Source organism: Scardinius erythrophthalmus (assembly GCF_964197995.2).
Source record: "Scardinius erythrophthalmus genome assembly, chromosome: 9".
In the NCBI taxonomy this organism is placed as follows: domain Eukaryota; kingdom Metazoa; phylum Chordata; class Actinopteri; order Cypriniformes; family Leuciscidae; genus Scardinius; species Scardinius erythrophthalmus.
Genome location: NC_138229.1, coordinates 175,001 through 192,537, shown reverse-complemented (window position 1 = coordinate 192,537; position 17,537 = coordinate 175,001). Strand labels below are relative to the sequence as shown.

The following is a 17,537-nucleotide window of genomic DNA, read 5'->3' as shown; positions in this document are numbered from 1 at the left end:
GAAACTGTTTGTCATTTATTTTGGTCCTGTTTCTATAAACATCTGTGGGAAAATATTGACACATTTATTAAAGATAATCAGCAAGATATATCCATAACCTTTAAAGACTTAAATGTGTCTTCGTCATCGGTTAGGAACCTGGGTGTGTGTGTGTGTGTGTGTGGGTGTGCTCTTTGATACCAATCTTTCATTTGAAAGTCACGTGTCTAGTATCTGTAAAACTGCATTTTTCCATCTTAAAAATATATCTAAATTACGTCATATGCTCTCATTGACAAATGCGGAACAATTAGTTCATGCGTTCATGAGCTCAAGGCTAGATTACTGTAATGCTCTACTGGGTGGTTGCCCTGCACGCTTAATAAACAAACTACAGCTGGTCCAAAACGCAGCAGCTCGAGTTCTTACCAGAACCAGGAAGTATGACCATATTAGCCCGGTTCTGTCAACACTGCACTGGCTCCCTATTAAACATCGCATCAATTTTAAAATATTGCTGATCACTTACAAAGCACTGAATGGTTTAGCTCCGCAGTGCTTGAGCGAGCTCTTAACGCATTATAGTCCGTCACGTCTATTGCGATCTCAAAATTCCGGCCAGTTGATAATACCTAGAATATCAAAATCGATCCTTCTCCTATTTAGCACCAAAACTCTGGAACAGTCTTCCTACCATTGTCCGGGAAGCAGACACACTCTGTCAGTTCAAAGCTAGACTAAAGACACATCTCTTTGACCTAGCTTTCACATAATACATTATAGACTTCTATAATTTAATGTTATGCTGCATAGATTAGGTCAGCCGGAACAGGGAACACTTCCCATAAATCCTGATGTACTCGTTACATCATAAGAAGAATGGGATCTACGCTAATTTTAGTGTCTGTGTTTATCCCGAGGTTTTTCCTGCAGCCTGCCGGATCCAGGCCGTATCCAGATCTGATGAAGGACCTTCGCCTGGACCGATGACAACGCAGTGCTGAAGTGCCAACTAGTCTCTCCCTATGGAGGATCCCACTACCACTCTACAGATAAGGCGTTGTCGGGAAACTCAATTCGCGTATCTACCCCGAACTGATCAAATAAAATAAAATTCTGTATCAAAAATTATAAGGAAACCCCAGTACTTTGTTTAGGCTTGGCTTGTAGGGAATTAGAAACCTGCGCACATATATTCAAACGCACGTAACTATAGAACCCATTCTAAATGCGCATGTGACCGCCATCAGCGTTTCTCACAGGTTCGCGTTTAAAGTCTGTGTAGAGAGAATGGTGTCGTCTTAGCGGCCCCTAATTTAATAACAAATGATCATTGCGACGGAACCAAATCAATCAAAACTAACTTTAGATGGAAAATAACTTTATTAAAGAACCGCTATAAAGCCAAAACAATCTCTGTTACCATAAATTATACGTTTATCTCTGTAAAGCTGCTTTGAAACAATCTACATTGTTAAAAGCGCTATATAAATGAAGATGACTTGACTTGACTAAAGACATTATTTTTGGATACTTTGATTTTGACCCCACAAAAAAAACAAAGCTTGCTTTGTGATACATTTAATTTATTTGGCAAATCTGATGTAAATACACCACCAACAAACCAGTTTTTCTTTTAAATCCTGTTTTTTTGTTGAAAGGATTTAAAATGTATATTAAAGGGATGGTTCGGAGTAAAATCAACCTAGGGTCCTTTGCACCATGACCTCGAGCCGAGTGTAACAACGATTATTATTATTATTTTCGAAGGGTTGAAAACTTAGTGTTAACTAATAATTAAATAATAATTGTTGCAAAATGGTACTACCAACAAAATATAAATGTATTCCTGGAGCTGGGCGTCGTTACACTACATCCTTATGAGTGTGTGAGAGAGAGAGAGAGAGAGAGAGAGAGAGAGAGAGAGAGAGAGAGAGAGAGAGAGAGAGATGTATTCACGGGTCAGAGGTCGGAGTGTCGGGATCGAGCTCACAGTAGGTGGCGCTAAAGTGCGGAATGTGCGCAAACCGCCAAAAAACGAGTAGAAGAAGAACAAGAACCGCTGTCGAATGACGTCACACAGCAGCAGCAGCGGAAGCAGCGCGAGGAGTGTGTGTGTTTTGCAGAGTCCGGTCTAGTAACGGTGGATTAACACTATGTGCGTGGAGTAACTGGACGGATCGTCGAGTATATCAGTGGAGTTTGCTCTTCTGAGGAGAATAAAGGCGCGAACATGGCCGATGACGAGGCGTTGCGCGCGCTCATGTTGGCGCTCAGTTACGTGCTGATGAAGCGGCGGCGTGACGTCACCAGCGCGAACGCGGAGCGCAGGCACGAGGTTCAGCGGCGGGTCGCGCGCAGACAGTATTTCCACCAAAGACACAAGAGGATGATCATGGTGAGTTGTTATTATTATCATTATTATCATCATCATATCTGCAGTTATTAATGTTAGGGATGATCATGATGAGTTGTTATTATCATATCTTCAGTGAATAACTCACCACAGCGCCACCTAGAGGGAGTTCTCTATAGTGAATTACTTTGCTTATGTCTGTCATAAACAGCCCTAAAAATGGTGTTAAACAACAGCATCATATGATGGTATTTTCACTAACAGTGTCTTTAATTCCCCCCCCCCCCCAATACTTTATGTACAATAACCTGTTGTCAAGGAGTATTTATTTAATTGACCAGGAACTATGTTGGGTACACTGTTATGATTTGCAATATATTTATTAAATATTTATGTCAAAATGAAACATCCGTCATCAGTCAAACTGTGTTAAATCACTGAAACTTTTTGCTGATCTGAAATTATAGAATAACCCTAAACTGGATTTTTGATATTTCAAAAACTTTTTAATATTTAACATCATAAACATCTGAAGTTTGGTCTCATTTTAAAGAAGATTATTTTTGAAGGAAAAAAAAAGTTATCAAGGTTTAAGTTCATGAACATAATATAAAATATACATTTAATTACATTAAATACATAAATCTAAATAAGTATTTTTCTAGAACGTGAGGTTGATATCTGAAGAGAACGCTGTTAGTGGTTCAGAGAAATAAAGCACAAACCTGAGGAAATCTTATAAAAAATAAAACTCGGCAACACAATGAAAGTCTCGTAACAAAGATTGCACGGTTTTATGATTGTATTAAAAGCACAGATTCTGTAGGATATTTATGAGTGTCGCTGTGAATATGGTTATGAAAGGCTCACCCGAACCCTGGAGTCCTGCCGTCGTCATCCGCTTCTGGACAAACCCTAACCCTAACCCTAACCCTAACCCTAGGGCCGTGAGATACGGACAGAACAATTATATCTCCATATTTTCTAGGATTTTTATTGATACTGATAATTAGAGGATAATGAGTGTGTTATTGTGCTGGTACTTCGGCATGTTTAGGACTGATTAGGGTTAGGAATTATTCTTTCAATACGGTTCAATTGATTTTTACCTTTTATGGGCATTTTTACCTTTATAAATCCATTTTTAAAACCCAATTATATGCATGCATCATCTTTTGTGTCAATTTCATACATTTAATCAAATTCACTTATAATAATAATACTCAATAGGGCTGTTACCAATCAAACTTAAATAAGTATCAACAAAATTCATCTTTGCAGGTCAGAAGTGATAAATAATCTGCAGTTACACATGCAGAAATAATGTTTTGATGTTTTAAACATAAAACTTTGAATATTGATATTTGAAATGATTTAAAACAGTAAAGATACTTTAAAGCCGCCAGTAGGTGGCAGTGCGTCAGTGAGAATCAGCTGGTTCGTTCAGTAATGAAACACCGGCGTGTGTGTCTTTGTTTTCAATTATTTCCATTGGCCAAATATAGCGAATAAACAGGCAATATGGTGTCTAAAATCTAAGTCACTTAATATTAACTTGTTTATTAAATTTGTTTAAATCAATATCAGATTTGTTATCATGCTGATATCTGGAGAAAAACTGCACCCTTCGTGTGGTATTTATTAACTATATTAAATTAGATAAATTACACTAAATAACGCAGTAAAAGCTGAATGCGCACTAGTCTAATCTACAGGACTACATCACAGTCTCTGTGTGTGTGAGGGATATACTCAATAATGTCAGATCACTCATCGTTAAATCAACAGTTATGATATCATCGCAGACGAATCACACACCCCGATGCTGGAATACTGTGAATCTTCTTTTGTGTTCGACAGAGGAAGAAACGCGAACACTAACCCTGAGTAATGACGCTGTGCTAGCGCAGCTTTAGCTCTCGTGTTCTAACCCGTGTTCTCCTCTCGCAGATGCTGATCGCTCAGACGTCGCGGCCCGTCGCGGAGCTGCCGGCGCGGCCCACGCGCGTGTGGAGCAACATCGAGAGCACGGATTGGTGGGAGCGTGTGGTGATGAGGGAGTTCCAGCCGTCCGATTGGCTGGAGAAGTTCCGCATGACGAAAGAGACGTTCTTCCTGCTGTGTGGGAAACTGAAGCCGCGGCTAACCCGCCAGGACACGCGCCTGCGCCCGGCGCTGCCGCTGGAGAAGCGCGTAGCCGTAGCGCTGTGGCGTCTGGCGTCTAACGTGGAGTACCGCACTATTAGCAGCCTGTTCGGCGTGGGCCGCTCCACCGTGTGCAAGTGCGTGCGCGACGTGTGCCACGCCATCGTGCTAATGCTACGCCCGCTGTACCTACGCTCGCCCAGCGAGCAGGAGCTGGAGGACGCGGCTCGGCTGTTCGCTACGCGCTGGGGTTTCCCGCGGTGCGTCGGCGCGGTCGGGAGCCTCCACGTGCCCATCATCGCCCCTTCCAGCGACACGCAGCACTACTGGAACAGCCGCGGGTGGCTATCGGTCGTCACGCAGGGCGCCGTCAACGCTCTGGGCCAGTTCTGGGACGTGTGCGCAGGGTTCCCGGGCAGCACCGAACACTCGGAGATCCTGCAGAACTCCACGCTGTGGGCGCGCGGCTGTGAGCGCGGGTTTCTCCCGCCGCTAGACTTCATGGGCCGCCCGCTAGGGCATCTGATGCTAGGCGACGCCGGGTTCCCGCTGAAGCGCTGGCTGATGAAGAGCCACCCGGAGTCGCTCGAGCTCACGGCGGGGCAGCGCGCGTTTAACCGGCGGCTCGAGCGCGCGCGGGCTGTGGTGGACCTAGCGTTCCTGCGGCTCCGCGCGCGCTGGCAGTGCCTGCTGAAGCGTAACGATTGCCGCATGGACGTGGTGCCCACGATGATCGAGGCGTGCTGCGTCCTGCACAACGTGTGCGAGCTCCACGGGGACGCGTTCGACCCGCGCTGGGAGGAGGCGGTGCGCAGCGAGGAGAGCCCACAGCCCGCGGACGAGGTGTCTCCCGCCAGCGATGACCCCGACGCACAGGAAGTGCGCGAGCTGTTCTGCGAGTACTTCCTGCAGCAGGAGAACCAGCAGAGGACGCTTGACTGCTAGGAGGAGGAGCGGAGGCTTTCACACTCGAGAGACGCACTTCTGATCTGACGGACATGTGACGGCCAGTTCTAGCGGACGATCTCCGGATTACGCCACTCCTCCGACAGACGGTCCGCTGGGAATCGGCAGTGCTGTGTTAGTGTTAGTCAGTGGAGGATGTTGCTAGTTAATTCTCTACACTTGACTTCATACTTCCACTAATAATCAGCAGCTGAGATAGAGTTTGGTATCAAGTCAGTTCTGAAATTTTAAAAAGTGTGACGCTGTTGAACAGAATCTTAAACCCCTCTGATTGGCCGTTGTGTTCACGCGCTCATCAGATATGTCTGTGATTGGCTACGATGATCAGCGCACAGGAGCGTTAGAGAGTGTTGAGAGTCTGTCAGTGGACCGGCCCTGTGATCTCAAACGCTCGTGTGTGTGTCTGTGTGTGTGTGTGTGTCTGTGTGTGTGTGTGTGTGTGTGTGTGTGTGTGTGTGTCTGTGTGTGTGTCTGTGTGTGTGTGTGTGTGTGTGTGTGTGTGTCTGTGTGTGTGTAAGCGAAGTTATTAGTGAAGAGGAAGGATCCGCAGAGATCGGGCCGGATGAAGAGTTCGGTTCCCATATGCACGACTGCGTTTCCCAAACTACAGCGACAAGTTCCTCTGAACTCTATAGTGGCTTTGGGAAACACACAACAGTGAGCTGATCATGTGACCCGATCATGTGACCCGATCATGTGACTCGAGTGTGAAAGAAAAGAAATGTTCTTCAAAAAGACTGTCTTAAATGGATCTGGATGTGTTTTAATTGGTGTTGTCTAAAAGTGTAGACTTCGGGACCAAACGGTTCAGAAAGTCTAGAATTGTGCCGCTGTGTAGCCAATCACAGACACATCTGTAGAGCGCATGAACACATCGGCCAATCAGAGGGGTTTACAGTTCCGCTAAAGCAGCGCAATCTCAACATTTCAGTGTCGAAGTCTGTACTTATTGACAACTGTAGTTTTAATAATCATTCACTAAAGATTCTTCAAATCAAGAAACATGAAAACGATGTAAATGATTATGATGTTCTGTGTGATGTTGATGTGTGTCATGAACTTACGAATATAAATTCATTCAGTTACTTTTTGAGAAATGTCTGCGTTGTTATTATGATGATGATGAATGGTCTTTTGTTCAATTCACTTTACATTTGTTTGTATAACGCTCTTCACAACACAGCGTTCTCAGCAGCTTTACAGAAGCAGAGTCCACCAGTTTACAGATCTGTCATCAGAGGCGACTAAGTTATGCATTTCAGAAACGTACATATAAAAATCAGTTAGCAAGAAATGTATTAAAGTTAATTATTCGCGTCTTTGAAGTTTGCGCAGAGATTATTTATTATTTATTTTTATTTTTTCTCTCAAAATGATTCAGCTCTTGCACTTGGATCCTGTTTCAGAGTGTGTGTTCTCGAGCTCAAACACTGATGTGTGTGAATGAACGGCCAGAACACATTAAAAGTTTCTGTTTTCTGTGAGAGCGGTGTGTGTTAGCGGCCCCTAAGTTAATAATTAATGATCTTTACAACGGAAGTGAATCAATCAAACTAACTTCATCTGGACAATAACTTTATTCTAGATCTGCTGTAAAGCCTAAACACTCTCTGTTACTGTAATCTCCTGTTATCTCTGTAAAGCTGCTGTGAAACTCTATATTGTTAAAGCGCTGTATAAATGAAGGTCACCTGACTTGACTAACCCTAACCCTTTAACCCTTGACTAACCCTAACCCTTGACTAACCCTAACCCTTTAACCCTTGACTAACCCTAACCCTAAATGAAGGAGACTCGACTTCAACAATGTAATAATCTAAGGCAGAAACGATGAGCTCACTGAAGAAATGAACACTTGTTTGTTAACATGATTATGCGTGAAGGATCCTCGTCATAACCACCGTCTGTCTCTGAGAGGGCTTATATTAATCTGAGGATTACACCTGTCGACTGGAGATGTAGAGAGAGAGGTATTAGGGTCAAGGGTCATTCAGGATAGAGGGTTAGGGTTAGGAGCGCAGTGTTGAACTCTCTCTGTCCTTCAGGAGCGTGTTTATCTGAGAGAAGGTTCCCATCATGCTCCACCCGCTCCTGATCTTCATGGTCGTGGCCAACATGTCCCTGTCCATCGTGTTCTGGACGCTGCTGATGTCCGAGGTCTTCTTCAAAGAGGCTGAGGATGAGGACGCGTGATCATCATCTTCATCTTCATCTTCATCATGTAGACCTCCGCTCTCCTTCCTCCGGTTTAACGGCTTCTGTCTCACTGTTCTGGTCCAGTTCGTTCTGTAGCAAAAAGCAGCGTTTGGCAGCTGTGGAGAATTCATGTTCATTTACAGGTGAGAGCAAAACCGTCTCATGTTTCTACTTCCCTTCCTCATATAATCTTTAGTTTGCATAGATTGATTATTGTTGTACTCTTTACGCTGGACATTTATTATCCTTTAGAAAATGGTGCCGTGTGTCTGTTGAACTCTCTCGAGATCACGATCGTAGACACTGATTCACTGATCAATGTTCAGATACTGTATAAAACACTCATCAGCTTCTCGAACTATCAGCCGATGCTGAATATGTGCATTAGTCGAGTCTCCTTCATTTATACAGCGCTTTACCAGTATAGAGTTTCCCAGCAGCTTTACAGAGATAACAGGAGATTACAGTAACAGAGAGTGTTCAGGCTTTACAGCAGATCTAGAGTAAAGTTATTGTCCAGATAAAGTTAGTTTGATTGATTCACTTCCTGTGCTGATATTAATTATCATTACTAACCCTTCAGCGCTACATCATGATTGGAGGAAGATATTCTATTGTTTTCTCTTCATGTTCTGTGTGATACTCAGAATGTTAGAAGGGATGGAGTCACATTATTACAGCAAATCCTGAAAGACATAAAGCCATTTTAGTATTCTGTATAACTCATTAAAATGATGAAAAATAACTGATGATCTGATAAAACATGAATGCATTTATTTGCTTATGGGTGTTCTCTAGTGTTGCCAGCGTCCCAGTGCATTATGGGTGTTCTCTAGTGTTGCCAGCGTCCCAGTGCATTATGGGTGTTCTCTAGTGTTGCCAGCGTCCCTGTGCATTATGGGTGTTCTCTAGTGTTGCCAGCGTCCCAGTGCATTATGGGTGTTCTCTAGTGTTGCCAGCGTCCCTGTGCATTATGGGTGTTCTCTAGTGTTGCCAGCGTCCCAGTGCATTATGGGTGTTCTCTAGTGTTGCCAGCGTCCCAGTGCATTATGGGTGTTCTCTAGTGTTGCCAGCGTCCCAGTGCATTATGGGTGTTCTCTAGTGTTGCCAGCGTCCCTGTGCATTATGGGTGTTCTCTAGTGTTGCCAGCGTCCCAGTGCATTATGGGTGTTCTCTAGTGTTGCCAGCGTCCCAGTGCATTATGGGTGTTCTCTAGTGTTGCCAGCGTCCCTGTGCATTATGGGTGTTCTCTAGTGTTGCCAGCGTCCCAGTGCATTATGGGTGTTCTCTAGTGTTGCCAGCGTCCCAGTGCATTATGGGTGTTCTCTAGTGTTGCCAGCGTCCCAGTGCATTATGGGTGTTCTCTAGTGTTGCCAGCGTCCCTGTGCATTATGGGTGTTCTCTAGTGTTGCCAGCGTCCCTGTGCATTATGGGTGTTCTCTAGTGTTGCCAGCGTCCCTGTGCATTATGGGTGTTCTCTAGTGTTGCCAGCGTCCCAGTGCATTATGGGTGTTCTCTAGTGTTGCCAGCGTCCCAGTGCATTATGGGTGTTCTCTAGTGTTGCCAGCGTCCCTGTGCATTATGGGTGTTCTCTAGTGTTGCCAGCGTCCCAGTGCATTATGGGTGTTCTCTTGCTGGATAACGTCCACTATGGTTTCATACGTCACTACACATGTTGATGAGTTCGCAGCCTTCGAGTCTCTTCTGATGAGCTGATGTGTTTGATGAGGGAGACATCGAAGGGCACGACAACAATCTGCTCAAAACGGAAACATTTATTATTTGCATTTTCCGTGAACTGATGACAGTGCTGTCAAAACGACCCCATCACACGATTATAATCGCTGTATTCTGCTGCCAGGCCAGTAGGTGGCGGTGTCACTGTAAACACGCCTATAGACTGAACACGCATGACATCACTGGTTTAGTCATTTGCATGGAGACAATAACGAATCGTTTTAAAAAACTATAGCTTTGAAACCCATTTTCAAAAGGTTGTGTTTTCAGGCCCCCAAACACGGTTGTCTTGTAAATGAACGACCAAAACGCTAAAAAACGCCACAGTTTTAGATGAAAACGGTTTGGTGTAAACGGCCCCTCGGAGTCTCTTCTAATGAGTTGGTGAGTTTATAGTTTAGTTTATTTGCACAAATATAAAATATATACAATAAAAACAAGAAAGTCCAAAACCCAAAAGACATTATTTAAAGCTTCCATCTGAAAAAAAGGAAATATTTATGAAATTAAAGTGCTAAATTACAATAACTAATATATAAAAGTATATGACTGCATCAAGTTAATTGCAACATTTATCAAAAAACCCCAAATAATGTTCTCAAAAAACAAACCTTATAACGTACATAAAATGCATAAACAACAAAACACAACTGCAAGGCAGCAATAAAATATTATAGTTTACTTGTCTAAAATATTAAAGAAGAAATGTTTTTTGCTATAAACCATTCCTTAATTAATTACCCCTAAATCGTATCGAATATTGACCTCAACAAGTGAGACATTGAGGAAGATGAAAATCTGTTAACGTGGCAGTGAACCCGTGAATTTACTTTAAAATACATCTTTATGCTGTTACCTTCACTTGAATATATCTTACAAATGAAAACACATATTTGAGAAATATTAATATCATAAATGGTACGTTTCTGAAATAAAGAAGCAGATGAAGAATATGCATTTGATTGGGTTATAATCCTAACAAAACGTTTCTGAAGGATTTTTTTTTTTTTTTTTTGAAGAGAATCAATAATGTAAATGAAGAGATTGATACAATAGATGTGTGATTACTTAATCTAAATACTAACGTGGCTAAAGGCTGTGTAGTGGCTCATGAGCCTAACTCTGAGCATTCGCCTCGTTTTGGTGGATTTTGGATATTTTCTCTGTCTTTTTTCACTGAGAGTTCTCTGGCTTCTTCTTGGGCTTCAGACACCTCTCCTCTCCCAGACTCTTTAATGCCGTCTCGACTGGCCCTCCAGATATTCTGTCTCGTCTGAAATTGAGATCTAACTTTTGCAAATTGTGTCCAGATCTGTCCTGATTTCATTACGGATTGTAGTCCAAGTTTTAGTTTGTTGAGGCCATTTCTAGACTCACTCATTTCTAAACTTGCTTTGACAGGCCATCAATCCTCCAGTCTGAGGAATCAACTATGATTCTTGTTGTAGTTCTGTAAAGTCTTTTTTCTCGCACTTGACTCATAGTGACATGTAAAGTTCACCTGAAGCCCAAAACCTCCTCAAAACACCATTAAAGGCCTCAGTATTGCTGTTTACAGTAGGCAGATCTTCAGATGACTGATCAGCTTGTGGGAGGAGTCATGACTGATCAGGTTGTGGGAGGAGTCATGGCAGATCAGGTTGTGGGAGGAGTCATGACAGATCAGGTTGTGGGAGGAGTCATGGCAGATTAGGTTGTGGGAGGAGTCATGACAGATCAGGTGAGTTTATGGAGACTCCAGGAGCAGGGCATTATGGGATCTGTGCTGAAGGCTTGTTAGATAAACTCTTGGATTAGTTCTAGAGATGATTATGACGATGTTTTCAAAGGCCATCAGTGGATTATAGCAGAATGGCACATCGCAGGAACACACACAGACCAGTGTTGGAAGACCAGCATGCCTCATCCGGCAGTGATAATCATGGTGGTCTTCAACGTGGCCATAACCATCGTGGAGTGGACGTTTCTCCTGTACGAACTCATGAGGTTAAATGTGGCAGATCCAGATGAAGTGTGTCCAGAATAGAGGAGATCCACAGCGGCTCAGTAGCATGAGGAGTTTAGTGTTAATCACGTATGAAGGTAAGAGCTGTGTTTGAGTTACAGTGTTTATACGTGTGTGAAGAGTGTAAAGTGTGTGTGAAATGTGTGAAGTGTGTAAAGCGTGAGATGCGTGTGACGTGTGTGTGAAGCATGTGACGCGTGTGACGTGTATGAAGGGTCAAGTCATCTTCATTTATACAGCGCTTTTAACAATATAGATGTTTCACAGCAGCTTTACAGTGATAACAGGAGATTACAGTAACAGAGATTGTTTAGGCTTTACAGCAGATCTAGAATAAAGTTATTGTCCAGATAAAGTTAGTTTTGATTGATTCACTTCCGTTGTAAAGATTAGTTATTAACTTAGGGGCCGCTAACACACACCGCTCTCACAGAAACCCTTAACGCGCTCCGGCCGCTCACTCACACGACAGTGTTTGGGGCTCGAGAACGGAAACCATGAAATAGTTTCCGATCTCTACACAAGCTTTAAAAACGCAAACCTGTGAGAACGCTGATGGCACACATGCGTATTACGAGTTCAGTCTATAGGTGTGTGTGTTTGAATATGTGTGCGCAGACGTGTAGTCCTTCCCTACAAACCAACCCTCAACATACTACTTGTCTGGCCTTAAAATTAATAATACAGAATTTGTATCACTTCCACGTAGCCACGCGAACCGGAATTATCCCGACAACGCTTTATCTGTAGAGAGGGAAAGGGAGGGAAGGATGCCTTCACAGGGGAGAGACTAGTGACACTTCAGGACTGTGCTGTCGTCATGTTCAGGCGCAGGTCCTTCATCAGATCTGGAGTGTGTGTGTGTGTGTGTGTGAGGGTAGCATGTACAGAGTGAACAGAGTCTTGTGGTACACCATACTGAACTTGTGATCGATGAGACATCTCATCATTTACTGCTACAAACTGATAACGGTCAGATTAGTGTGATTTAAACCATGCTAGTGCAATTCCACTAATGCCAACATAATATTTGAGTCTATTTAAAAGAATGTTGTGGTCGATAGTGTCAAATGCAGCGCTAAGATCGAGTAACACTAATAGAGAGACACAACCACGATCGGATGATAAGAGCAAATCATTTGTGACTCTAATGAGAGCAGTCTCGGTACTATGGTACGGTCTAAATCCTGACTGGAAATCCTCACAGATATCATTTCTTTCTGAAAAGGAACACAGTTGTGAGGATACCGCCTTTTCTAGTATCTTTGACAGAAAAGGCTGGAATTGACTAATTCTGTAGGATCAAGTTGCGTTTTTTTAACAAGCGGTTTAATCATAGCCAGCTTAAAAGTTTTTGGTACGTATCCTAGAGACAAAGACGAATTAATGATATTAAGAGGATCTATGACCTTTGGAAGCATCTCTTGCAGTAGCTTAGTCGATATAGGGTCTAACATACATGTTGTCGATTTAGATGATTTAACAAGTTTAACGAACTCTCGTTGAAGCGTGTGACGGGTGTGACGGGTGTGACAGATGTGACGTGTGTGACGGTGTGACGGGTGTGACGTAGGTGAAGTGTGTGAAGGGTGTGACGGGTGTGAAGAGTGACGGGTGTGAAGAGTGTGACGGGTGTGACAGGTGTGACGTAGGTGAAGTGTGTGACGGGTGTGAAGTGTGTGACGTAGGTGAAGTGTGTGACGTAGGTGAAGTGTGTGACGTGTGTGACGTAGGTGAAGTGTGTGACGGGTGTGACGTAGGTGAAGTGTGTGACGGGTGTGAAGTGTGTGACGTAGGTGAAGTGTGTGACGTGTGTGACGTAGGTGAAGTCTGTGACGGGTGTGAAGTGTGTGACGTAGGTGAAGAGTGTGACGGTGTGAAGAGTGTGACGGGTGTGAAGAGTGTGACGTGTGTGAAGAGTGTGACGTGTGTGACAGGTGTGACGTAGGTGAAGAGTGTGACGGGTGTGAAGTGTGTGACGTAGGTGAAGTGTGTGACGTGTGATGTAGGTGAAGTGTGTAACGGGTGTGAAGTGTGTGACGTAGGTGAAGTGTGTGATGGGTGTGACGTTGGTGAAGTGTGTGACGGGTGTGAAGTGTGTGACGGGTGTGAAGTGTGTGACGTAGGTGAAGTGTGTGACGGGTGTGAAGAGTGTGACGGGTGTGACGGGTGTGACGCGTGTGACGTAGGTGAAGTGTGTGACGTGTGTGATGTAGGTGAAGTCTGTGACGGGTGTGAAGTGTGTGACGTAGGTGAAGTGTGTGACGGGTGTGAAGTGTGTGACGGGTGTGAAGTGTGTGACGTAGGTGAAGTGTGTGACGGGTGTGAAGTGTGTGACGTGACGTAGGTGAAGTGTGTGACGGGTGTGAAGTGTGTGACGTAGGTGAAGTGTGTGACGGGTGTGAAGTGTGTGATGGGTGTGACGTTGGTGAAGTGTGTGACGTTGGTGAAGTGTGTGACGGGTGTGAAGTGTGTGACGGGTGTGAAGTGTGTGACGTAGGTGAAGTGTGTGACGGGTGTGAAGAGTGTGACGTGTGTGACGTAGGTGAAGGGTGTGAAGAGTGTGACGTGTGTGACGTAGGTGAAGTGTGTGACGGGTGTGAAGTGTGTGACGTAGGTGAAGTGTGTGACGTGTGTGAAGTGTGTGAGGTAGGTGAAGTGTGTGACGGGTGTGAAGAGTGTGACGGGTGTGACGTAGGTGAAGTGTGTGACGGGTGTGAAGAGTGTGACGTGTGTGAAGAGTGTGACGTGTGTGACAGGTGTGACGTAGGTGAAGTGTGTGACGGGTGTGAAGAGTGTGACGTGTGTGACAGGTGTGACGTAGGTGAAGTGTGTGACGGGTGTGAAGAGTGTGACGTGTGTGAAGAGTGTGACGTGTGTGACAGGTGTGACGTAGGTGAAGTGTGTGACGTAGGTGAAGTGTGTGACGGGTGTGAAGAGTGTGACGGGTGTGAAGTGTGTGACGTAGGTGAAGTGTGTGACGTGTGACGTAGGTGAAGTGTGTGACGGGTGTGACGTGTGTGACATAGGTGAAGTGTGTGACGGGTGTGAAGTGTGTGATGGGTGTGACGTTGGTGAAGTGTGTGACGGGTGTGAAGTGTGTGACGGGTGTGAAGTGTGTGACGTAGGTGAAGTGTGTGACGGGTGTGAAGAGTGTGACGTGTGTGACGTAGGTGAAGTGTGTGACGGGTGTGAAGTGTGTGACGTAGGTGAAGTGTGTGACGTGTGTGAAGTGTGTGAAGTGTGTGACGTAGGTGAAGTGTGTGACGTGTGTGAAGTGTGTGAAGTGTGTGACGTAGGTGAAGTGTGTGACGGGTGTGAAGAGTGTGACGTGTGTGACGGGTGTGAAGTGTGTGACGTAGGTGAAGTGTGTGACGGGTGTGAAGTGTGTGACGAGTGTGAAGTGTGTGACGTAGGTGAAGTGTGTGACGGGTGTGAATTGTGTGACGTGTGTGACGGGTGTGAAGTGTGTGACGGGTGTGAATTGTGTGACGTGTGTGACGGGTGTGAAGTGTGTGACGGGTGTGAAGTGTGTGTCGGGTCACGGGTGTGAAGTGTGTGACGGGTGTGAAGTGATTGACGGGTGTGAAGTGTGTGAAGTGTGTGACGGGTGTGAAGTGTGTGACGGGTGTGAAGTGTGTGAAGTTTGTGAAGTGTGTGACGGGTGTGAAGTGTGTGACGTAGGTGAAGTGTGTGACGGGTGTGAAGTGTGTGACGTAGGTGAAGTGTGTGACTGGTGTGACGTAGGTGACGTAGGTGAAGTGTGTGACGGGTGTGAAGTGTGTGACGGGTGTGAAGTGTGTGACGTAGGTGAAGTGTGTGACGGGTGTGACGTGTGTGAGGTAGGTGAAGTTTGTGACGTGTGTTACGGGTGTGAAGTGTGTGATGGGTGTGAAGTGTGTGATGGGTGTGAAGTGTGTGATGTGTGACATAGTGAAGTGTGTGACGGGTGTGATGTAGGTGAAGTGTGTGACGTGTGTTACGGGTGTGAAGTGTGTGATGGGTGTGAAGTGTGTGATGTGTGACATAGTGAAGTGTGTGACGGGTGTGATGTAGGTGAAGTGTGTGACGTAGGTGAAGTGTGTGACGTAGGTGAAGTGTGTGACGTAGGTGAAGTGTGTGACGGGTGTGAAGTGTGTGGCGGGTGTGACGTAGGTGAAGTGTGTGACGTGTGTAAACAAATACCAAAAAGACTGAAACTTTGATCATTGCTCCAGAACAAACACTACCCCTAAATAAACAACACCTCTGTTCCTTGGACTCATCCGTCCAGTTGGGAAACCTTGGTGTTTAGTTCGACCAGTCGATGTCTCTGGATGGTCATTCTAGACAGTTAGTCAGAAACTGTTTTTATCATTTGAGGAATATCTCTGAACTGAGAACAATTCTGCCCAAAGCTACCATGGAGATGATCATTCATGCTTTTATTTCTTCACGGTTAGATTATTGTAATTCTCTTTTTACTTGTTTTAACAAAGTTTCTCTGAGCCGTCTCCAATTGGTGCAAAACGCAGCAGCCAGGCTATTACCAGGAACCAACAGAAGATTTTATTTACTCTCCACTGGCTTCCAGCAAGGGTTAGAATTGGTCCACTTCATGGACAGACCCCCCAATATATCACAGACATGTTGACCCCTTACTCTTCCTTCCGCACTGCAATGGTCAAAATCTCCTGATTGTCCCCTAAACCCAACCCGCCTTAAATCTCGGGGAGACCGCTCCTTTCAAGCAGTTGCTCCCAAACTGTGGAATGCCCTGCCAGTGTCGCTGCGTGTGACCGATTCGGTTGATTCCTTTAAAAAACAGCAGAGGACACTTCTATTCAGACAAGCTTTAGTTGACTGAGCTATTATGTTTATGTTTTGTATGATGCTTCTTAATTGTTAGAAATGTTAACTTGCTACATGTAAAGCACTTTGTGATTTTATCTGTGATAGGTGCTATATAAATAAAGTTTACTTACTTACTTGTATGACAGGTGTGACGTAGGTGAAGTGTGTGACGGGTTAGGGTCATTCTTCCCATTTTTCTCTCTCTCTCTCTCTCTCTCTCTCTCTCTCTCTCTCTCTCTCTCTCTCTCTCTCTCTCTCCATCCCCCCCTCTCTCTCTCGCTCCACCCCCCCCCTCTCTCTCCCCTTCTCTCTCTCTCTCTCTATCCCCCCCTCTGTCTCTCTCTCTCTCCACCCCCCTCCCTCTCCCCTTCTCTCTCTCTCTCTCTCTCTCTCTCTCTCTATCCCCCTTCTCTCTCTCTCTATCCCCCCCTCTCTCTCTATCCCCTTCTCTATCTCTCTCTCTCTCTCTCTCTCTCTCTCTCTATCCCCCCTTCTCTCTCTCTCTCTCTCCACCCCCCTCTCTATCCCCCCTCTCTCTCTCTCTCCCCTTCTCTCTCTCTCTCTCTCTCTCTCTCTCTCTCTCTCTATCCCCCCTTCTCTCTCTCTCTCTCCATCCCCCCCCTCTCTCTCTCCACCCCCCCCTCTCTCTCTCTCTCTCTCTCTATCCCCCCCTCTCTCTCTCTCTCCACCCCCCACTCCCTCTCCCCTTCTCTCTCTCTCTCTCTCTCTCTCTCTATCCCCCTTCTCTCTCTCTCTATCCCCCCCCTCTCTCTCTCTCCCCTTCTCTCTCTCTCTCTCTCTCTATCCCCCTTCTCTCTCTCTCTCTCCACCCCCCTCTCTATCCCTCTCTCTCTCTCTCTCTCTCTCTCCCCTTCTCTCTCTCTCTCTCTCTCTCTCTCTCTATCCCCCTTCTCTCTCTCTCTATCCCCTTCTCTCTCTCTCTCTCTCTATCCCCCCTTCTCTCTCTCTCTCTCCACCCCCCCTTCTCTCTCTCTCTCTCCACCCCCCCTCTCTATCCCCCCTCTCTCTCTCTCTCCCCTTCTCTCTCTCTCTCTCTCTCTCTCTCTATCCCCCCTTCTCTCTCTCTCTCTCCACCCCCCCTCTCTCTCTCTCTCGGGTGGATTAGATGGGAATCTCTAGAGGTTTTTTTCATAATCTTGGGAATGTTCTGTCCGCTGGATTCAGGATTTGAATGAAACAGGGTTAATCTGCGGCTCCTGTAATCCAGGCAGAGATTGTTTGTTATTAGAAAACTTTAAACCTTTATTGCTCTGTGCTGTCCTGTATGGTCTCGGTCTCGTTCTCGTCTTCCACACGGCA

General features: G+C 45.2%; 1 protein-coding gene across 2 annotated transcripts; it reads left to right on the top strand.

The window, feature by feature from the left end:
• Nucleotides 1-2,029: 2,029 nt before the first annotated feature.
• Nucleotides 2,030-6,540, top strand: LOC308695362 (uncharacterized protein). 2 transcript variants are annotated; one of them, XR_014030696.1, is made up of 3 exons: nt 2,038-2,377; nt 4,286-5,680; nt 6,307-6,540. XR_014030696.1 is itself a non-coding variant. In XM_081373485.1 (2 exons), exons 1-2 carry the CDS (start codon nt 2,213-2,215, stop codon nt 5,423-5,425), a joined length of 1,305 nt encoding a protein of 434 aa, XP_081229611.1. In that variant the 5' UTR covers nt 2,030-2,212; the 3' UTR covers nt 5,426-6,540. The 2 variants fall into 2 exon arrangements, 1 of the variants encoding a protein (XP_081229611.1); XM_081373485.1 differs by having other exon boundaries at nt 2,030-2,377; nt 4,286-6,540.
• Nucleotides 6,541-17,537: the final 10,997 nt, after the last annotated feature.

Bases quoted from the DNA above. Each gene is read 5' to 3' on its own strand.
- LOC308695362 (XM_081373485.1), top strand. From the start codon at position 2,213: ATGGCCGATGACGAGGCGTTGCGCGCGCTCATGTTGGCGCTCAGTTAC. The intron at 2,378-4,285 runs GTGAGTTGTTAT...CTCCTCTCGCAG, and splicing joins GACACAAGAGGATGATCATG to ATGCTGATCGCTCAGACGTC.